The sequence below is a fragment of the Melanaphis sacchari genome, unplaced genomic scaffold (genome assembly GCF_002803265.2).
Source record: "Melanaphis sacchari strain LSU unplaced genomic scaffold, SCAv2.0 Contig54_pilon_pilon, whole genome shotgun sequence".
NCBI lineage: Eukaryota > Metazoa > Arthropoda > Insecta > Hemiptera > Aphididae > Melanaphis > Melanaphis sacchari.
The window spans coordinates 2,860,137-2,884,766 of NW_020271380.1; the positions used below are offsets into that span (position 1 = coordinate 2,860,137).

The 24,630-nt window shown below is 24.2% G+C and overlaps 2 protein-coding genes across 3 annotated transcripts; one reads left to right on the plus strand and one right to left on the minus strand.

Moving 5' to 3' along the window:
* Positions 1–19,061, plus strand: LOC112599666 (ABC transporter G family member 23-like). Of its 2 annotated transcripts, XM_025346670.1 has the most exons (14): positions 1–186; positions 14,679–14,810; positions 14,935–15,067; positions 15,168–15,322; positions 15,649–15,756; positions 15,896–16,118; positions 16,934–17,064; positions 17,156–17,381; positions 17,516–17,693; positions 17,763–17,881; positions 17,954–18,024; positions 18,175–18,440; positions 18,526–18,612; positions 18,684–19,061. In XM_025346670.1, the coding sequence occupies exons 2-14, from the start codon at positions 14,680–14,682 to the stop codon at positions 18,911–18,913; spliced, it is 2,058 nt and encodes a 685-aa protein (XP_025202455.1). In that variant the 5' UTR covers positions 1–186; position 14,679; the 3' UTR covers positions 18,914–19,061. The 2 variants fall into 2 exon arrangements, with proteins under 2 accessions (XP_025202455.1, XP_025202456.1); XM_025346671.1 differs by lacking the exon at positions 1–186 and having other exon boundaries at positions 14,771–14,846.
* A 167-nt stretch (positions 19,062–19,228) lies between these two features.
* LOC112599722 (intraflagellar transport protein 52 homolog) lies at positions 19,229–24,313 on the minus strand. The gene is made up of 7 exons (XM_025346761.1): positions 24,189–24,313; positions 23,902–24,119; positions 23,118–23,238; positions 20,771–20,913; positions 20,430–20,584; positions 19,560–19,829; positions 19,229–19,492 (listed from the first exon to the last, which is right to left on the minus strand). Exons 1-7 carry the CDS (start codon positions 24,311–24,313, stop codon positions 19,229–19,231), a joined length of 1,296 nt encoding a protein of 431 aa, XP_025202546.1.
* Between the last annotated feature and the right edge of the window lie 317 nt (positions 24,314–24,630).

Sequence of the window (24,630 nt, forward strand, 5' to 3'; positions counted from 1 at the left end):
GAGGCTGATGGTCGATGGCCACAAACTAGTAAGTAATAACCCCGTGTGACTGTGACATCAACAATGTTAACTAGACCTCGTATGTTATAGTCTGGTACTGATCATTCCAGTACCAGGTCGGATCTTCTAGTACACGCATGATTGATGATTGGATTTTCAAAAGGATTATATCGCATAACTTATCAAGTAAGTCGAGTTATATTTCAAATAAAAATACTTATAAATGCACACTATGATTATAAAATATTCAGCATTTCAGTTTAATTTAATCAAACAACATTCTATATAAATTTATTTAAAACCTAAATGTAATACAAAATATAAGCTTTTAATAATTCTATTTTATTATGTGATCATTGTTAGATAGATATATGAAGGTATATCCATTGTTTACATAAGTAACTACTCTAGTACTAAAAAAATACTTTTGAAGTAGGTAAATCATATTTTTTTTAATCGTTTTCGAATAAAATATATAAAATACAAAAGCTATGGTAGTTGGTAGTTATATAAATTAAATCATAAAAAATACACGTGCATTTGGTAACTATTATAAATAAAATATTAGAATCATTAAATAATTAGTAACAATGTTATCGATATATAATAATATGATCATAATATATATGAAGAAGATAACTTTTTCGGTTTTTTAAGCTGTAAAAATATTGAATTTAATAAGTCGTTTTTAAAAGAAAACGAATGCATTTCGTAACAATTGATAGTGTGGCCCAGTTTTATTAATAACCATATAAGTTATCCATGTGCGCGCACGCAACACGTCCTTCGTCACTTTTTTCCTTCCTAACTCTCAATACACGATTTTCAACAACTATGTGCAAGTGTGATAATTTATAGGTAATTGACCTATGATAGCCGAATGGCTATTATATTTAAATTGCAGTAGTCAATAACCCTGTCTACTTTCGGTATAAAACATATATTACCATCAGTTTTTTTTTTTATTTATATTTGTTATGATAAATTCTAGTGCGAAAATGTTAATATACATAAAAAAATATGAGAACAATATTAAAAGGTATTTGCATAGGTAAATGTTGTTATCATACCATTTATATTTTTAAAATAATTTATTATCGTATATTAATATAATTATATGCCAATTGTCAACAATCTAAAACCAAACTTGACACAAATTTCGTTACACAGATAATATAGAAAATGTTTAGAGATTCAATTATATTTTAATAGGTATATCAGATAATAAAAATATATTTTTATTTATAGTTCTACAAATGGTTTCACTTAAGTTTTGCTAACTAGTTTCTGTAACTGCCTATATAAGCATTCCTTGTAATAAGTATTAATCCAGTTATTTAGGTAGGTGTTTATATATCATATCTAAATATATTATAATAAATAAAAATATTGGCTATATCTTGGTTCTTTTATTTTTTGTAATTCAAAATATTTATTTAAAAAAGGCATTTTACCCAACTTTTGTTTGTTATTGGTAGTTTTAATAATATTAAAATTATATAAGTTTAAGTATGTATATCTACCTACCAATACTTTAAATTATGTATCATAATAAGTAATAACGTACCTATTAGCATTTAAAATCTATATTCTAAAAATGAATCAGATAAATATTTACACTTAAAAAAATACACTAATTTTAATATCTAGTCTCTAATGTTGAAAAAAGTGTTATAAATGAATACCTAAGCAATTCAATAAACATTTTTAATTTCAATATTTTCATATTTTTTATTTAGCCTTTTTCATTATGAATGGTTGTAGACTATAATATGTATCTACTAGTATAGATTTCTGTTTACACCAGTTTTTTTTCTGTAGTTCCATTAAAACATTTAAATTATCTTTTATAATATTTTAAATTATTTCATATTTGTCTTGCAAGGTAAAAATTAGACAAGTGACTAATTATAGGTACTTACATCTATGTTTTGGAGCTTTAAAGATTTAAATTTGTGGAAGTTAGGTAATACTATTGATATTTTGTCTAATTGGCATTGCGTAAGTGTTTTACAAAAATTTTAATCATTAATATAATTATTTCAGATTATTATTTTCTTGTTTAATACTTAATGGATTTAGAGTTTAGACAGATCAAATTTTTAAAATAATATAATAATCTATTTTTTTTAGAAAAAATAAGTTTTATAATTCAGGTTAGATATAAAATTACTTTTAATTCAAAGATGAAAACAAAAGTTATCTTACTACAAGCTAACCTACTCGGTAAGCAAATAAAATAAAATTTACTCATTACTGTATTATGAATTGCATTTTATTACGTAGATAAAGCGTTGATAATTATTAATAATTTAGTTATGGCTATTTTTTAAAACTGTAGCGCTAGTTTGAATTTTTGATATATTTGTAATTTATAAAAATTAAATTATATCAATTATTAAACTATATTAAGATGTTTAATTTAATTAATATTATTTTTTTTCTTACATTTTAATTTAATACATATATTTTATTTGTAAAGTTAATCAGTTAAAACTAAAATATATAGGTACACCACCTGTTGGTAGAAAATATAGTACATATATTATGCAGTGTGCTAACTTAAAATAGCTGATACCTAAATATATCTTAATATAATAATTTCTATAGTCATTATATTAAACTCAATAATGCTAAACATATTATTGTCTTTGGTTATTTTATTTAACTGCGACAATTATTGTATTTAATTTAAATATATTAAATCTTAAGTTCTTAAGTTATGGTTCTCGACAAATTTAAACACCGCTTAAAAATGATGATCATATTTACTTCCGCATACTTTACAAAAACATCCTTTTTTTTTTGTATAAAAGAGTTACCATCCATCACTGAAGTATTTTTCACTTGTATCCTTATACTATTGTGTGTGAATTTCAATCAAATAGTATATGTCACGGTCATCTTTTAAACTGCAGTTGATGAACATTTTTTTTTTTATTTTGTTTTATTATTTTATTTGTTTGTAAGGTCGACTAGTATTGATTCTTACGACATATTATATCAATACATCATATTACAGCCCTTTGTCAATTTCGGGTCTTTGCGACAGTTAAATTTTTAGAAAATCTGTAAAATATATTTTTATATAGCCAAGTAACCTAACTTAACCACATCAGAAAAAAATTGTAAATTTAATAAAAAAAAGTTTGTTAACTATCCATAAACTTAATATTTGATGATATAATAGTACTATATAAATTTGTATTCTCAGCTTAACTAGGTATAGCTGTGTTTGGTTATTGAAACAATAAATTTGGCCATCGATCAATCAATAGGTATACCTAAAGAAGAAATATCTTAGAAGAGTCGGAACTCAGTTAGGTAGGAAATGGTAAAAATAGATTTATTATTATCGTTGTAGGTGTCCAAAAAGACATAACATCCGTAGGTATAGCTCGGTGGCCCTGAGAATTGCATGGTTCTTTCCCCATTAAAATATATTTAAATATTTTATTTTTGTGTGTTTGTCCAACGTCAGTAAATGTAGTTAATACAATAGTTAACAAACAAAAAAAGCTTGAATAGGGTGTTTGTATATGAGAGGGAGTGGCAAATAATTGCGGAAAGAAGAGGACCCCATAGAGCACTTTTTATAAGTACTCTTAAAATATAATTGTATTCATATTGTTTATTTATCTTTTATGTTGTCCTCGAAAATCCCTACTTCAAATCGTAAGTTGTAATAAATAGTTTTCACGTAATATGTTTACCTACTTAATAATAAAAATAGGCAAGCTCACACTTTAAATAGTTATATTCAGCTACATACTTATTTATAAAAAATCATTTTCCTCTGATTTAATTTTTATGACTTTTAAGATTATTTTAAACGATAGTTACATGATTTATAGAAAAAATATTGAAACATTAAATATAGGTGTGAAATTTAAAAATTAAAACTGTATAATAGGTACCTAACTGATACATGTTTTAGAAAATAATTGACTATTGGACTCTGAAAACACGCTTCCCTTACCTAACTATGCCCGAAATAGGGTAATATATAGTAAAAAAATTATAGTTAAGACAGAACACTGTCACAAGTATTTCCAAAGTTTAAAAAATTCGAATTATGTTACCAACAAACTATCTAATGCGGAAAAAGTAAAAACCATCTATTGATTCAAATAGAATATCTATTAAGTGTTGAATATTTTAATGCATAATAGGTGATAAATTATAATATATCATATACATATGATAGGTTAATAATTTATTATATATATATATATAATCATAAGTTATAATAGTTTGATTGAAATATTGCTTTATATTTGATTATTTATATATATATACTCTTTTAATTTATTTATTTGGTTTGATTATGTAGATACTATATGTTATTGATAATTAATGAATGAACGAAAAAAATCAACGATTTCCATGTTCTTAAAATTTTAAACAGAAAAAGTTTATTCTTTATATTTTGTAATTGATTGTTTTACTATTCTACTATATAAGTTAAACGTGATGCTTGTATCACAGTATTTCTCGCTTATATGAAATTTAAAGCGTGTTTATAATAATCTAACTAACACAATTTTCTTGCAAATAACTAAATAAAATTATAAATTGGACAATTAAGTGATTATTTAATTGATTAATTAAAAATAATTGGTAATAATATGTATCTAGTATTATATTTACAAAAATTACATATGTGTAAGTACATGTTTTTAACTTATGATTATAAGTAATCAATTATTGTAAATGATCGATCTTATGTATTATAACAATACTACCTACTCGTATAATGTAGTTATATATGTATAAGTACTTACAAGATTATACGATAAATTTAATAAAGGCCAGATTACTTTAATTTATTGTTTATGACTATTCTTCAATTGAAGATCTGTATTTCTAATTTATTGATATCTATTACATCTCCATTATTTCATTTGGTCCAAATGCCTGAGGGGTTCATAATATTATATTTATTCTCTCCGGGAACACTTTTGCTTTCTGTATGTGTTCTCCTTCGGTCAAGGTTGATGGATTCAAGGCTCAGATTTCACTTTTAGATGAACTTTATAATTTATTCTAATACTTACACACATAATTATACATTTCGTTTTATAATTACGTATATACACAATTAATGAAGCAATAAAAATATTTTAAAACAATTTACTCTATAATATTTAAAATCACAAAATCACATGTACGCACAATGTATATATATATATGTATACACAAGCATAGACAAATATACGTAATATTATTGTACATTTAATTTATTTATGGACCTTGTTAAGAGCTTTCATCTTATTTTTGAGATTTTGCTTTATGATTATACTAGCATATGACATTGTTTACGATTAAATTTCATGAGTTAGAATATTTTTCATAACCAGAAAGAAAAAAACTTGAACGTTGGCCGTCAAATGAGGTTAAAACGTTAATATGTCATATTTTTATTCGTTAGTGACGTGATGTTTATAATATATTCATGGAACTCATAGGACTTTTATAAATTTTACATAAAAGACCTTCGAGAAGGAGACATTTTATATACATTTAAAATACTGTATAATTTTAAAATATTGAGATTTGCATAATCCTTATTATAGAACTGCTTAATTACATATTACATGAGACTATTAAGTCTAAATTAATCTTAACAACAAAAAATTAACTAAAATAATCATTTTTATTAATATTTAATAATTAGCTATTAAAAATATGTATATGTTTATATAGTCTATATAAATAAATACATAACACAATCGTTTAATCATCAAGATATTTCCAAAATTTAAAATAATGAACAAATAAAATGATATATTTATGTAAGATCTAGCTGAAAACTTCATGAAATAAAATTTTTTATACTGATATTAATCTATCATTTAACGTTATAACGGCTGCAGAAAGCAAACCAGTAATTTTAAAAATATAAAATACATTATATATTTATGTATAGGTGTAGTTAGTGGTTTTTGTTATGTAGTTATATATTTCATATTAAAAAATGCGTCGAAAAGTGTTGACCCGGACTCCGGAGCAACAATAACGTTATAAGTAGATAGGTATAGGTAGTTAATATTTATTTTTTTTATTTTGTACTTTCCCTTTATTCCGTGGCTTTATATTACACAACATACATATAGGTTACCTTAAACTTGGCATCGTGTTTATTGTATTTAATATATCGAACTATATTTAGTTCACAGTATAGGTACTTATTATACCCTTGTTTGAACAAATTTTTATGTATAATTGTTATATTGTAAAATTATTTTAATTCAAATCTTTTACATTACTTATTAATTTATAAATGTAGTTTCGTTTTCCGTTAGCTGTCAAAACATTTTTATAAAAAAAACATATTTTATATAGGTTACATGCCAATACATTACTTATTTATAATATGTCTGTATAACGACCATAACGCTATATATAACATTATTAGTATATATATGTATACTTATACGCGCACACATGTTAATAAAATGAAGTTACCTATGACATAAGTAATTACACTTTATTAGTTGCAGTGGAATTAAATTTAAAATGTTCATCGATACACAATCACAGCATGGTGAAAGTAGGACATTGATTTGGTAATAATATATGGTCAGTGCAGAATAACATACGAGACAATTTTTTATTCATTCTTATACATAATAAACTAGTTGTATCAGTGGATGTGCAAAACGTAGTAAAATTATTTCAATTAGATAACTAAAAATTAGTTTTTACTTTGAAGTTTCCTATTAAAAATGACAGGTCTTAAAATGTAATTCATTTAGTTTAATTACATTAGATAAACAAATAAAAATGCATGTACAGATCATTGGGTATACTAAATATTTCCTTCAATTCCACTATAGAATCATAAGTTATGATATAATACATACGGATACACTACTGTATTATATAATTAGTAAGGTTGTGAAAACAAATTTCATATTTTGAAAATTATTACACATGAATTATAAGTTATTATAACAATTATTTTATATATTATATTATATTATTTATTATTACATATTATTTTATTAAATAGGTAGGTACCTACTTATAAGCTTATAAAAAATTATACAGATTTGATGATAAAATATTATATGCAATTATAATATTAACATTCTTTTTTTTCAGTATTAGATTTTTACAAGCATTTCAGAACCATTTCTGTAACAACATACTATCTCTATTACCTATATCATTTGCAATTTTTCTGCATTTTTTAATCCCAATAATCTCAAATCTCTTCGACTTTTTTTTTTATTAATAAATACAAAAAAATGATTTGTAATTAGTGGCAAATGGTAATGAACGTTTCATCATGCCGGAAATGTATTTATTTTTTCAATGTCATTTTTTTTTTTTAAATTAAATCTTAATAAATGGTATTATTCTATATAGTTATACACTTTTATTTATAATGAACTAGTCGATCGGAAATGCAAATGATATTATTGCCATTATGTTTAACATTTATTTGATTGATATTAATCAGATAACATTAAATTAGCATTATAAGGATTATTCAAATAACAGTCAACGTTATGCATGTATAATATTGTACATTCATGACGATTGTTTTAACAGTAAACATTCCTTATTATCATGAAAAATTTTAACTTTTTCGGAAATATTTTTTACATTCCTTATTATCATGAAAAGTTTTAACTTTTTCGGAAATATTTTTTTATTTTATGTCAGAAACAACTACTATTTATTTATTTTTTTGTATATTTTTTAATGGTACCTACTATGCATTTTTAAATTCAAATATAAAAGTAAAACATTTTTTTTTTTTTTAATTTGAATTTAGTATACAATATACATACCTATATATTATATATCAAATTAGGGGTGAGATAGATGTACCGTATAGGTAGTTAATTACCTGGGGTTTTAAGTGTAAATATATTCAGATTGCTTTTAGAGAGGTACTTAGGATCGTAATATGATATATATATATATATTATAAATTATATAAAAACTCGGATTAAAGAATTTTTAATATAATTATACATTAAATAATTTGACATCAATAACGTGTACCTATTAACGTAATATGATATTATGTTATGTTATGAATATGTACCACACTCTATCATAACCATCACTATACCTATATAAACATTTTAATAATTTTAAATAGGTAATAATAATCACACATAATTAAATTGTCATATATTTTTATGAGAATTTACAAATGCTTTATAAACTTCAACTAGTTTTTTTAAATTATTGATAATTTAATATTTATTTAAATTGGATCAATTTAACAAATTTTATATAATTTTCTTGAATTTGTAAATATTATTTATTATAATTTATAGGTATCTAAAAATTCTCGTAGATTAGACATCTATATCAATTAAAGTAGTTACCTATAATCTGAATTGTATTTTACTACAGTTTATAGGACGACTACGAGTTAATTCCCAATTGTCGAATTGGTTCCCGGGTTATCTACGGGTAACATAAAAATTGGTTTCTGCAAGCTTTCATGATAAGAAAAGTAAGTCGTATTATAGGTTTAATATTCTAAGTATATTTAATCTATTACCGTAATATGTATAAATACTATATTTTATACTCGTATATTTTACAAATATGCATTAAAAAATAAAAAATGATCAAAAATACTAAAATAAAATATACTCTAATAATGAAAAAATATTGAAAGATATAAAAAAAAAACCAAAAAATCCAAAATAAAAATTTAATCTTTGAAGTTTCTGTTAATGAATTAAATTATAAACTTGGAAAGCATTGTCTAAGATTAACCAAAATAAGATGCATTTTGTATTGAAATCCGGGCCCCACTTACTAGTAATTTTATTTGGGAACCAATTCAAACAGTTGTATACCGGAATGTAATTTTTTTGGGAACCAATTCGTACATTTTTATTTTATCCGGGAACCAATTCCGTATTGACCGTTTTATGAACTATAGAACCTTAATCGCTGTTTTTTTTTTATTCTTTATAATAAACTAGATACAAAAGAGTAAAATCAAATATATTATCATCTACTTCTAAAAATCTAAATAATTTAAATTAATTTATTTTAGTGGCATTGAAGAATACCTATTATAGTTAAAATCAAACATTTATTTATTTTCTGTTTGGTCTCTACCTACTAAGTAGTAGGTAAGAATAATAATCAAATACTTTGTGCCACTATGTTACGTGGTAACGTTAAAACCTTAAAAACCTATATTTTAAAGTTATAAGAAATATCTAATAATTATGTAATTAAGATAAATTATTAAAGCGGGAGAAAAAAATTATTAGACTACTGGATTGAGGCTATCATCAAAGAACCTATAATACAATTAATAGTAATATAAGGAACTCACTTAAGTTATAGTAACGATTTTTTTTCTTAGAAAATTAAAATTAATAAGTTACTTTATGTTGAAGTAGAATCTAATAAAATATATTAAATTGTAATTATCCTTTATTTAGTTAAAAATTAACTAGATAGGTTGATTGTATAACAGTTTATACCTTTAAGGTTATTTTCGAGAAAATATTTTAATAAATATTAATTATAGTTAAATTGAATATTAAGTTTCTTAAACTATCAATACATTTTTGAATAAATACCAACCATTTTTTTTTTATTATTATTCTTATTGAAATAGTAATTACAAGTGGTTATTTATTTTAATGATTATTTATATAATTTATATTTATATTATACCCAAGAATAAACACAATTACACATCTGCTATAAGCTACTCAATGGAATTATTTTAAATCATTTTAATATTTTTAGAAGATACTCTCTAGTCTCTACCTATAATTTTATTTCTAAAGTGCCTAGGTACTTTATTTAGGAAACTATATTGGTTTCACAAAGTTAAAGATTTTTAGTTTTACTTTTTGTATGTGATCATCTATCCTGGTGTTAGGATAGAATCATAAAAATAAATTACTAGAATACAAACAAATATGTTGTATACATTTTACGTTGTATGTTTGTTGTATTTATTTTTTATAATTGTAAAAACAAATAAATATTAAAGAAAAATGAAAATTTTTACGCAAATTTAGTATAATTATTAAAATAATTGTTTAGTAACCATGGTTATCAAAATTTAGACAGTCTTAACTCAGAATCGTATTTTATTGTAAACGATAGATTATTATTGAATTAAAATTTAACAAAATTCATTAAAGTGATTTACTCAATAACGAGTTCCATTTTACACTTAATTTATAACAATCAATAGAGCAGCATCCATTTGCCTACATTTTAAATAGTTATTAATTCCAGCTATTTTCAAGGCGTGATGATAATATTAGTTTTATTTATAAGAATTAAGTTCTAAATACGATATACCTACTCATACTTAGAAATATAGTACAAGTGTACAACTTATTTACTTATACAAGGTTACCTACATATTATTAACTATTTTTGATATTTCATTAACCTTGTATTGTTAATTTTTACGAGCTCTTGATAAAGTTTAAAAAATGTTTTGTAAACACTGTATTAAAGCTCTGCAGTTCACAGTAATTTATCGTCTTGTTTTCAAGTTTAAAATAATATTTCAATACTTTTTTTATACACATCCAGTTTTTGGTGTCTGTAATTTTTTTGATATTGCAATTAAATACCTTATGAATTATTCTAATTTTGCTTGAGAAGTTTTAAATAAATTATTATTATTATGATTTATAATATTGTTTATTTTTTATATAGTACCTATGATATAGTATATACTGTATATTATTAATGATAAATTAAATTATAGGTATATTTATCTGTCAATAGTGTAGACGTAAAACGTAATACATTTACAATTATTATAATAACTAGTATTCATCCTAATATTGTAAAAGTATTATAATTTGTTTAAATTAATTAGATGTAAACTAACCTTCAGTAAGTATTGATATGTCTATAGCTGCTCTTTTTATTCTATGAATTTTAATAACTTAATAGGTCAACTATTTCTCATGACATTTTTATATTACCTTTAATTTGTTGATATATAATATATGAGAATATAATTGCAATTGTTTAATTTTCAATACATATTATTAGACTAATAAACGTTGAAGGTTTGTTTATCAAATGTTTAAATCGGTATAAATTATGGATTATTATTTGTAAATATTTATTTTGAAAATTACAATTGAATACCCTCCAATATAAGCGATAAATATTTAAAAAATAAAACAGTTAAGTACAATAAAAAATTGAAAAATATGGATCATCTAATATTGCCATTAAGACTAAAATTATTAAGAATATTATTTTTATTAAAGTTCTAATTATACTATAATTGTATAAAAATATAGGTAATTTTCACTTTAAAAATTTGAATAATTTAATATAATTCAAGGTTATCCAATGTTATTTAAATAATAATAATAATAAAATATATACCTAAATATTTAGGTATAGTTTATATTATTAAATATATTACCTAATCATTTATTATTTTTATTATGCTTTTACCTATTATTATAAAACCACACAACATCAAAATTAAATAATTACATAATTTTTTTTTTTTTTTTTGTTAACCTGACGAATATATTACGTAGTTATTTAGGATCTCGTGATATTTGAGACAATACAAATGAATATGAATAGGTCACCTACATATAAAAACGTGAGTTTCAATAATATTATATATTATATAATACTATTCCATGCTGCCACAGTCATAGTAAGTATATGAGCTATAAGGTACCTATGCTATTATGATATAAAATATGAAAGAAAATATTTAGAGAAGTAAAAATAAGCTGTTTAGTGAGATAGATATAATAATTGGGTGGGTCACTAATACGGGTGTCTTTGAAATTGAAAGCAATGATTAATCGTTGTAGTCGCTAATTCCAATTCCAGTATTGTAGCTCAGTTCATTACTTAAAATTTATTTACAGGATTCTATACAGTTTCAATTCAGTTTTGACCATCTCAAATGCTCATAAACACGATTTTAAATTAAAATAAATAGCAGATTACTTGTCAAATGGTTGATGTTTGCATTTTTTTAGTTTTTATTATTTAATAATTTTCTGAATAACTAAATTATAAAATCTTCGTTTTTTAATTAATACAATAAAACTAAAATAAATATTATAATATTATAATTTAAACTTTAACCCACGATTATGCTATTGCCTATTATTAATTAACAGCAATTTATAAATACAAACAAATATAAGCAATATAAATATATATAGGTGAATACATTATTGCAATGAGTGAGTGCACTGACGCGCAATCCGGGGGTAGTGAAATGTTTATGGGAATTATCAAAAATTAATTTTATTTAAAATTGAATTAAGTTATATTGCAAACTAATGATATAGATTAATGTGTATGTATATTATTATATAAATAATATCTTACAAGAATATCTTTAAAAAATAATTGTTTTTCATTCATGCCTGCACAGTTTTTGACAAATCATGACAATATTTTCAAGCTATCGTATATAATATATAATTTTAAGAGCGAAAGTAATGGGCATCTAAATTTTCAAAATATTTTATACCTATTACTATTATTATTGAATAATTATAAATAAAAGTTACTCAACAATTTTATTTAAAATATTTAGTTGGATAGGTACATTAATGTGACTAAATAAGCTACGAGACATATTAAAAAAATAAGGGCCATTTCGTCATTAAACAAAAATTATAACCATAAGAAACCAGTATTATTAGTACATTTGGTTTCCTACAAACCTACTTCGGTTTTTTACATAATCACCGTGCACTTCTAAGAATTTTTCGTACCACTGCACCACCTCCTCTTCGTTTTTTAAATGTTGTCCACCAAGTCATTGTTTGAAGTGCAAGAATAGATAGTAAATGATAGTTCAAGACTGCATGACAAGTGGTTAAAAAGTTCTCAATGAAAATCTTAAATTTTATCGCCGGTTTTGGCAGCGGTGTAAATGACGCGCATTATCGTGGAGGAGGATTACGTTGGATAGATAGTTTCCCACGTCGTCGATAATGGATTGTACGTCTCAACTTGTTAAGCGTTTCATAGTACGCGACAGCTGTAAATGTTGTATTACATTACATAAAATCAACCAAAAACATCCTTTTCGCCCCAAAAAATTATAGTCATCCTACTACTCCACGAAAACGCACGTTCTCACACCGTGGCCAAAACTAAGGATAATTTTTAATTTTTTCGCTGGGAATTTTTTGACTACTCACCGTATAGTTCTGACTTAGCAGTTAGCACTTACTATCTCTTCTTGTACTTCAAAAAATGGTTTGATGGATAAGAACGCGGTTGTTAACTGGTACAATTCTTAAGCGGACAGTTTCTATGCAGAGGGATTAAAGAAAGTAGTACAGTGGTACGAAAAATACTTAAAAGTGAACGGCGATTATATGGAAAAATGAAGTAGGTTTGTAGGAAACTAAATGTGCTAATAAAACCTGTTTCTTATGGTTATATTTTTTTATTATGACGAAACGGCCGTTACTTTTCAAATATACCTCGTAGCTTATACAATATTAAATTATATTTCCAAAATTATTACCGAATATTTTATATAAATGCATTATAGCTAACAGTCCTCCGGGGAAACGGTAATGCCAATTAGTGTTAGGAATCAGCCCATCCTTGATACCAATGAATGCCAGCCGCCAGGTGCATTTATATAGACGGATTGAGCCGATTATAAGTCGGCATTCAATTACTCTAAATAGGTATTTAAGTATTATTATAACCAAACGATTACAGAAGGCAAATAATAATAATTTATAAATGTATATACCTATACTTAAGACTATACGAGTAGATGTACCAATATACCTATATTTGTGTGCTATACATTACTTCATAGGCTTATAGCCATCGATCATTATTATTATTTATTAGATAGGTACTGTAGTGATCGCTGTACAGAACATTGCACTTGTTTATACGTTATGTATAATTATTTAAATTTTAAATGATGTAGCACATCGTGACCTCTAGACGTTTGTAAGAAAGTTAAATAAATTATAATAAATGCAACTTCTTTATAGAATTAAATTACTTTATTAAATGCGAAATAGCTTATATGCTAACGTACCTATTTAAATTTAATAATTTAAGTCCTAAAACTGAAGATAATTATGTTCCCACGGCGATGTTGCTGTGAATAAGTCAACGACAAAGATTAGTCTTACATTTGAGTAATATTCAATGAAAAATTATAGCTCGTTTCTGAAAAACACTAGATACTAGATAGGTACTCTACTCGTACTTATACGAGTTCTAGCAGTGACGTATATAGTGGCGTGATGCTAATAATAAAATGGTTTATACTAGCCATTATTATAATTTATAGTGTTAAGTAAAGTTTCGCTGGTTAGGTCCGCCAATCGGTGGTAACAATATTATGCGTTTAACTTTTGATATTGCTTAAATGCTTAATGTTAAAATAAAGTACATAGTTTGTTAGTTTGTACTGTGTTAACAGTTAATATATAATAACTGTATTTGGGCATACTATAATGTAGTATTTAAATAATTTGTTGTACTATTTACATAACTGTTTGAAATATACACAATGAAAGCTTATGGCGATTTGTAGAAATGCTATGTATAAAATTTGATATTTCTTAAATAGATATCCGCAGTATGACGTCTTATAAAATTGTATAAAATTGAATAAAATAATTTGATACTTACTTATGCTTTGTTTTATTTTATATTTTATTTAACAGGATGTGTAGGGACGCTATTCAACCACAGCCACCACTGACGGCTTCTGTTGAAGTACGAAGTGCGTTTAAAAGATATAACGCATCGGCTATCGTGCTCAGAGGAGTCTCCCTCACCGTCCGTAGAAATACAATGTATATAAAGGCATTATTATATTAATTATTAGATGTGTAAATAAAATATACACTTATTATTTTACATCAATATCATATAATAATATAACTAATACGGTTGTCGATGTGTTTATTTTATTTTCAGCTATGGTTTATTAGGACCTAGTGGATGTGGTAAAACAACCCTCTTAAATTGCATAGTCGGTAGAACGAAACTGGATAACGGTGTCATCAATTTAGAATCAAATGTGATTGATGATATTGGTTACATGCCACAAGTAATAGAATTTATTTTTCGTATTACCTACTTATAATAGTTATAATACTATAATGTATATTTATATTTTATATTAATATAACAACGAATTATGTTTTTAGGATTTATGTTTAGATCCTTTACTTAGCGTTGAAGAAATTTTTTTTTACTTTGGAACAATTTTTGGTCGTTCTCGAAGTGAAATAATTACTCGTTATAAATATTTCAATACTTTATTTGACTTGCCTGAACGAAACATGTTGATAAACAATTTAAGGTAAGCACAACTAAAATATATTACCCTCAAAGAATGAAATATTAGTTAGAATCCTATTAGTGAATGTACAAGCACAGCGTTAAACAGATACCTACACAAAATTAAACGGAATGTTTGGCATTGTTAAGTAGCAGCTATCGCCCGTCAAGGGACTATATATTTAAACTTTTTTCGTGTCATGAATTATGGGCATTGCAAATTCTTTTTCAAAGTTAAAAATTAATCAGTAGTATATTAACTTAACTATATGTGGTATAGAAATATAATTTAGTTTAAGTTTAAATAAATAAATTGAATAATACAATTTAAAAATTATGATTTTTTAGTGGAGGCCAACAACGGAGAGTTTCCCTCGCAGTTGCTCTTCTCCACAATCCAACTCTTTTAATATTAGACGAGCCCACTGTAGGTTTAGATCCAATACTGAGTGAAAAGTAAGTAATACATGAAATACAAGACGTATACCTATAATAACTAATAAGACATAAAATATACTCACTTAATAATTTATCTATACTCATGACCCTCATAGGTACCTACCATGTGTTCATACCATAAATTAATTTGTTTTAGAATCTGGTTACATTTATCAGACTTGTCTTCGGAAGGCAAGACAATAATTATTACTACACATTATATAGAAGAAGCTAGAAGAGCACACACAGTTGGTATGATGAGAAGCGGAATAATATTATCAGAAGATGCTCCGGAAAATTTAATGAAATGTTACGGATGCTCATCTTTAGAAGACGTGTTCCTCAAGCTGTGTATGATTGATACGTCAAAAGTCATACAAGTAAATAATTTATTTTTTCTAGAGATTGAACTTCGTTATACTACCTATAAAATATACTTTTTCATATTACCTACATAGGTATTAGAATTAGGTAGACATCTATTTATATATTATTTAATAATATGGGCATTAGTATTTGGCACAATCTGGGGGTATTATTGCAATTGATATGATGACTAATAATTTTAATAATAACAAATATTGAGTTACTCAATGACAACAAAAAAGTAGAAAAGCTGTGACTGTAGCTATCAGAAATTTGCTATTCATTTTCAATTTTAACTGCCATTTTCTTAGATCGCTATTAGCGGTTTAAATGTCAGCCGAGTAAAAATAAAATGCTACAAGTTTTTCAAATAATTGATACTCTAATAAAAATTACTTACTTATCACAAAAATAAATAAATAATATCATTATTTGTCACTTCGGTTATGTAGTGAATGGAAATACTCCAGTATTAATAGTACCTACTAATCAATTATTTTGGATTATAAAAAAAGTCAAGGATCATATCGTTATATCTTGACTTTTTGAGAGAGACTATTGTCTATAATATTATTTTATTTACAAACATATTTTGTTAGGATTATTAGTAAATATCAAAATGGGTAAATTAAATAAGCGACTCTTTAATAATTAAATCATCTTAGCACCCACATAAATATCTCTAGTTGTGCTATTGAACTAAATAGATACTTAAAAAAACCTACTGAACTATTAATTATAATGCAATAAAAAAATTATATGATTATTAATATTTTTATTTTATACATGAGAAAATTATGTTTCTTATAAAATGTATATTATTGTTTAGAAGTCTTCATTGCCTATTGATGGTGGTGTACAAAAAAAATTGTTACCTTTAGACAATAACAGAAAATTCGAAACAAGACGATTTCGAGCTCAGATGTTAAAAAATCGATTTTTATTGTGGAGAAATAAACAGTAATAATATTATAATTACTATTGATAATCTTTTATAATATCAAAAACATCTTAATTATTTTAAAATAGTTGATATGAATTTATTTTTTAGGATGACTTATCTAATGTTGGGTCTGCCAATCATTATAACTTTATTTTTCAATATGGCAATCGGGCGTGATCCCAAAAACATAAGAATTGGAATTATAAATGAAGAAATCGGTTTAAGAGACTGTGCAAATTTTACCTATAAACACAATAATAATTGTTTCTTGAACGAAAACATTTATGGGAGTTGTCAATTAATTTATGAACTTCATAAAAGAACTTATAAAATTGTATGTAAATAAGAATAAACTATTATTATGTTTTGTTTTTTTCTAACATGCTTACTATTTAGTTAACTTACTTAGACTTAAATCAACATTTGTATAATAATTATACTACTAATTTGAAATGGTAATATGTACAGAGAGACTACTATAATATCGAAGAAGCAAAGACGTCTATAAAAAAAAATGAAATTTGGGCATTGTTACGGTTTAATATGAATTATACAGAATCGTTGAAGGATAGAGTTAACTCTGGTGAATACAGTAATAATGATGTGGTTGATCAGAGTTTTTTAGAGTTCTGGGTCGACGATTCAGGTGATTTTAATTTTATAAGAAACTATAATTTATATTTTTAAATCATACAGTATTATGGATATGTTTTAGATAGGTATATGTCAATTTTAATTGAAAGGGACGTAACATTGAGTTTAGCTGATGCTTTCAAAAATCTAGTTGGCTCTTGTAAAGATTCATTGGATAAAGTATTTTCTTATCCCATTAAGGTATCATAAACTATAACCTAATATATTCAAGTATTTTTTTGTTATATATTTAAACTAATTATTGTATTTTAGATTCATGATGCTCTGTATGGTTCAAATTCAGGGTCTTTTGCTCATTTTGTCGCACCAGGAACAGTATGCATGTATGTATTTCTAAGTTGTTCATTAATATTTATACTAGAATTAGGTAGTTACTATTTATTGAAATCAGTAAATATATTAATTGAGTAAGCACCCCAATATTAAACATATAGTTCTACATTTATAAATTGTCACTAACAAATTATTTTTAGATGTATGTTTTTCTTGCCATTAATATTCACAACTTTTGTTATGCTTGATGAGCAAAATGATGGAATACTGGACCGGGTATTAACTTCTGGTATGACATACCTTGAAATTGCATTAGCTCATTCAATTATTCAAATTACATACATATGTATTCAAGCAGTTGAAATTTATATAATGATGTACGTCTTCTATGATAATCCATATATTGGATCAATTACGATTGGATTCAGCCTCCTCATAGTCATAGGAATAACAGGAATGATATATGGTTAGTTTTAACACTTGTATTTTTGTTGATGCGTTTATCAATATATATTATATAAAATAAGTTTTTTTAATATTATTATTTGAAGGTTTTGTATTGGCTTTATCAAATGACAGTCATTTTGCAGCTGGATTTGCGGGAGTCGGCACTAATTTTTTGTTGATGTGTGCATGTGGTAAGTAAATAATTATTAAATATTAAATTATTTAAATAAACTATAATTTTTCAAACAATTTTTGTTCTTAGGTTTTATTTGGCCTACTCAAGGGGCTCGTCATTTTATTAAATATACCAACAAGTTTGTTCCAATTACATTGGCTATTGAAGCATTACGAGGTATAACCATGCGTGGTTGGTCTATTGATCATACAGCTGTTTATATGGGATTTGTTTCAATGTTAATTTGGGCTTTGATATTCTATTCAATATCTTATATGTTATACAAATCAAAGAAAGGCACATGGAAAAAAGTGTAGATATGAGATCTGCAGGATCTCAACATAAAAATAAATCTATGTGTCAAGTACAAAAGACTGCCAGAATGCTTTGTGGCAATCAAATAATTTAAGTTTTTTTTTGTAATATTAAAAATCTATGAGAAATTGTAAATAAATGTACTTAAAATAAATGTAATTTATTATATAGAACTCTAAATTATGTAAAAATAAAATATAAATAAATGAAAATAAAATATTTTCACAGTGAAAAATAGTTTTTAATATTTATTATGCATAATAAGTTAATAATATAATAAATATGCTATCTAGGTGCACATATTAAAGTTAAAATAGTTATTTTTTAAAATTATTTATTAATGAAAACACGGTTTGTATTATTTCTTTACAGTTATTACTATGATCAATTATTTCTAAATTATCGTTAATATCAATAATAAATTGATTAATATTATCTTCAATTGTTTTCTCACTAGACTGAGCTTCTAAATAACTCTTAGCCAAATTTGCCAATGACAATTTTTCAGAACCAAATATACTATCAAGATCGAATAATTCTAAAAATGGAGATGATAATTCTTGAAAAGGAGGTGGATATACCTAAAAGATAAATAGTATTAAAAAAGTTAAAAATAATAAACTTTTACATTTAAAATGTAATACTTACAGCAAATTGTAAAACAGGTAAGGTGTCATTGAAAGTAGGAGGAATGAGTTGTAACTGATTGTGAGGTACATTTAATGTTTTATACGCTTCAACAGTATCTGGTAACATTGAGGTATTTAAAGAACACAATTTAGTGTCTATAAGGGAATTTATGTTGTCAGCCGAAAATAAAAAATGGCTTGTATTGTTCAAACTTTCTTGAAGCTGTAGACAAGTGCGAACACGAGATGATAACATTCCAATATCTGGTACCATCTTATAATCTGAAGTCTTGAACAAGGAAAACAACATGTGTTATATTAGTAGAAGATTAAATGTATTATCTTAACTTCTAGTTTTCATCTATATTTTAGTAAAATATAAGCAACGTGAAAAACAAACTGTTATGAATATATTATATGTAAGTAAATAATTTATGCAAATAGTTCTTATTTTTTAGTAATTAGAGTAGGGTTTCTTTTTTATATTATGCTTAACTTATAAGTTATAACAAAAAAAAATGTTTAAAACCCCAGAAAATTTAAAATTTACATGTTTCCTGGTTTCTTAAGAGTAATTTTTTATACCTATTTTATTGGATAATATCAAACAACATAGTAACATTATATTCAAATAAGTTGATGACACATGTTTTATTTTTAATTATTTCAAATTAATTGTCAATAATAATCAAAACAAAATTGAAGATTTTATGTTTGTTATAACGTAATATTTGAACATTAAGGTTTAACTGAAATAAAACTCATTGTGAGTAGAATAGTTTAGAGAAGATTTATAAGAATTTTTATGAAAATAATTTTTTTATGAGACAGCATATTATAATAATTACTACAAATCATACAAATTTAAATAAAATAGCTTAATACATACCTCAGGATCATTAGCATCAATTTCATTTAAAGTTATATTATTTGTGATCAAGAAATCAAACAAAATTTCACGGATTTTATCATTTTCTTCCCAATTAATATATTTGTCTGTCAACAAATGACCAGAACCAATAACTGCTAGTTTTCCTTTTTTAGCTAAAATAATACATTAATTTAATTATTATATTAATAAATTCATATTATTTTTACTGAGATAATTATTAAAACAATTAAACTAACTACATGAACACTATTTAATCTTTAAGAAAAAGTGCAAAGGGTGAATTTAATAAACACAATATAATGCAATTTGTGTATTATTAAATATCTGTTAAATAGTACCTTTGTTGGAATACTTTGAAGTAGAATAAAAAGCACAGATTGGTCTATTAAGAGGATAAGCAACAGAACCACTAGTAAGTATAGGAGCAGCTGGCTTTGCAACATTTAAACTAGCACCATAGGGAAATACAAAACTTATACATCTGAAAATTGTTATCAATTATTACGATAAATAGCCTAGGAAAAAATTAAAGATAAAAGAAGAAAATTTTTTAGTTAATTTAATTTTAATTAATTAGTTAATAAATTTAAAAGGTTACAAACAATAAAATTGCTAAGTCATCTTTGACCAATAAGTAAATAAAATATGAATAAACTTTGGACTGGTTAATTAAATTCAAAATTTTTAAATACTTTATATTCAACTTGAATAATTCGAGAAATTTCATTTAGAATTTATGAAGTTATGTTGGGTTTAATATGGATAGTTATAAAAATATACTACAAGAAAGTTTATCACAATGAACCCACTAGAGAACACAATATCTAAAGACCAGAATTTAGGATTAAAAATAGTTTATTTTTACCATTGAACTATATGACAACTAAAATACTGATCATTCAATGTTACCTGAGCAAGTATATTAAAAAGAGATAATGAATAAATTAAGAGTGTCTATTTTTATTTAATATAAGTGACAATGTATAATTTCAATTTATATTGATATGAGCCAAGTTATACAAGTAATAACTAATTATATTTATTATTTTTTCAGTTTCATAGTTAATTCATCATTCAATTACAAGATATTTATTTATAATATAAATATTAAATATATATATAATAAATATTTTGGTTAATTAGTAAGTAAATCTTATAAGTGTTTAGAAATTCAACTATCAGCTTAATTTAAATCAGTTAATATTTTTTAAAGCAATACAAAATAATAATCTAAATCTGTTACTTCTTTGTTTATTTTATTTAAAAATAATAAAAATGAAGTATATAGAAACAGTATGCAATAAGATACCTAACCTAAAATATAAAATAACTATGTTATATTTACTTTTCCATTCAATATTTCTTAGTTAAGAAAAAAATAATAAATGTAATGATTAACATAAGAAAAAATCTCGGGGAGAAAAATATTTTTCAATTAAATTTTGTACCTATTTATTACTAGCAATAATTCTCTAAAAATTAAAGGGAATATTTCACAAATAATAACAAATACTTTTGTAAACATTATCTAAAAAAGAACTATTAACTATTAAAAAAAAATAAAACTAAAAATATAATTACTTCTTTTTCATATAATATTTGATAAAAAAAGATACCTATGTCATTATTTCTGATATATTCCTCTTCTCATACTTGATCACATATTATACTTTTTGTAAAAATACAAATAAAACAAACCCATAGAAATTAAAGCATCAGAATTTCTTACGGGTGCAACAGCTTATTGTTTATTAATTTTCAATCATTTATTAGAATATATACCTTTTACTAGAGAAATAGGAAAACTTTTGTTCTAATTTAAAGCAGATATTAATGGTTTTTTATTTGATCAAACCTTGTTTTTTTATATCTTAAAACAATTATTTAAAAATAATTTTTGAAATAAGGTTTGCGAAGATATTGTTACTTTAGAATTATTATAATTTTGTTACACGGAAAAAATTGATAGTGTTATGGGAGATATACTCGTTTTAACTTTTAAAATATTTCTGATGAAAAATGCTGTGAACATACTAAAATATACTACTAACACATTAACACAAGATCATTTATTATTATCGTTCGGACGAATATATGGCTAAAATCGATTGTTATAGATAAAAATGTACATCGTATTATGCTGGTAAGCATAAAAATGTAAATATGATATGGTGTATTATTAATAAAGACAATGATATAAATCCTTAAGTATTCTAACACACTAACTCAGTTTTATTTACATTAATCATATTGGAAAGAGAAGGTTCCAGTTATCATATAGTTGAATTATCTTCACTAGAAGATTAGCCTGGGACCCTCCTGTTAAAATACATCAGCTCTGTTATTTATAATATGCAAAACCGAGTTGTTTTATTTTGCAGTTCACAGTTTACACATAAAATAGATTTAATTAAATTTAATCTATTCTTTGATATTAATAATAAATCTTTAATATGATTATCTTACAAAATTGTATTGTATAAAATTATTATTAAACTTGATTCAATTATCTATAGTGTTAATATGAAATATGAATAAAGAAAATACCTAATTAGAAATTAACATTATTTTTTTATGTTGGTACAGTAAAAGATTATCCATAAAGAATCATCCAAAATAAGAATGGTAAAATTTTTATTTCATTAAATATTAATATATACACACACAAATAAATTTTTAGCTTACTTTGATGTGCTTTCATTTTCTCGATCCAAATATTTAGCCACTGCTTCATTAACAACACCATCCTTAACCAGACATTCTTTAGGATGGAAATATAAATAATAGTGTGTGCGTAATACATAGTCTAAAAAATAAATAAAGTAATTATTCATAGTAAGAATGTAAGACGCTAAGATATAAGATTAATTATTTAAAAAACATAATAAATTTGATTGAAGTATTAAAAGTTAATTTTCACATAATTTGAAAAGTTATTGAAATGATCAATTTTTATAGCTAAGGCTTGAAAATTTAAGATTCCGTGAAAGTAGTTCTTATTGATGCCTTAAAATTTAAAAAAATAAATTATAGCATCTTATTTATAAAGACATTTTTTCTTCAAATTCTGATATTTAACTTAAAAATAACAATTTTAGTTATTTTATTATAGGTAATTGAAAAATATTAGAGGACCTGACATTTTAACAGATATATTATCACATTTATCTATTTATGGTGGCAATTTCAAAATTATTTAATTAACTTTAAGCTTTTATCTATTTGTATTTTAAAATGTATTACTAATAATAAAATAAATTACTATAATAGTAATATAAACACTGTAAATGATAAATATAATAAATAATATAAGTTGATAGAGCAAACTATCAGAATCGTTTAGGCATGCAATAATTTATCACTAAATTTAAACTTAACACATATATTACAGTAACCTTCTCAATGACAATTTAACTCTTACTATAATAGAGTGATAACTTATTTTCCTTAAAACTAAAAATAAACTTACCACTATTAACCATTATACCAAATTCTTCTAATAAATAATTTATATTGGTATGAAGTTCTTTTTCACCGCCTTCAGAAAACATAACTAATACAGATCCTCCAAGATCAATATATTTATGAAGACAATTAAATTCTGCTTCAGAAAACATAGCACGAGGACCTCCAAATACAACTAACTGTACACCATTTAAGACATCCACTGTGATCTCATGTTTATTTCTACAAATTGTTTTCAAAATATATAGAATTAGGTGCACAACATAAGTATTTAATATTCCAGTGACTTACATAGCAATCGTATAAGATCCTTGAAGTTTCCTTCTTAAAATTTTCAAATTATCATTGATATCAAACATTTCATTTTTAGCCATATCGAATAGTATAATATTATTATTACTTTCTGCCATATTCATAATTTATGTGAATATTCCCAAATAAAAATGTAATAATTATTTAATACATAACTATTTTGTTACACAAATTTGATATTAAATGAAAATTCGGTACCTAATAATTAATTTGATAAGAATAATGACGATTAGTGAGTAATCAACTATCCGTTGACAACAGAGTGCGGTGGTGCGGGTGACTCGAAATTCCAATGAAAGTACTGTAAAAAAAAAAAACTAAAAAGGTTTAGGTATACTTATCGTTGCTGTGGAAGAAAAATGCTTCTACAAACGATTTAGTATTTAGTATTTTTTTTTTTGTAGTAAATACTAAATCGTTC

Excerpts from the sequence above, each read along its gene's own strand:
- LOC112599666 (XM_025346670.1), top strand. The coding sequence starts at position 14,680 with ATGTGTAGGGACGCTATTCAACCACAGCCACCACTGACGGCTTCTGTT. Across the intron at positions 15,757-15,895 it reads GATCCAATACTGAGTGAAAA|AATCTGGTTACATTTATCAG; the intron begins GTAAGTAATACA and ends AATTTGTTTTAG. Across the intron at positions 16,119-16,933 it reads ATACGTCAAAAGTCATACAA|AAGTCTTCATTGCCTATTGA; the intron begins GTAAATAATTTA and ends ATTATTGTTTAG.
- LOC112599722 (XM_025346761.1), bottom strand. The coding sequence starts at position 24,313 with ATGAATATGGCAGAAAGTAATAATAATATTATACTATTCGATATGGCT. Across the intron at positions 23,239-23,901 it reads TGGTATAATGGTTAATAGTG|ACTATGTATTACGCACACAC; the intron begins GTAAGTTTATTT and ends TTTATTTTTTAG. Across the intron at positions 20,585-20,770 it reads TTCAAAGTATTCCAACAAAG|CTAAAAAAGGAAAACTAGCA; the intron begins GTACTATTTAAC and ends GTATTATTTTAG.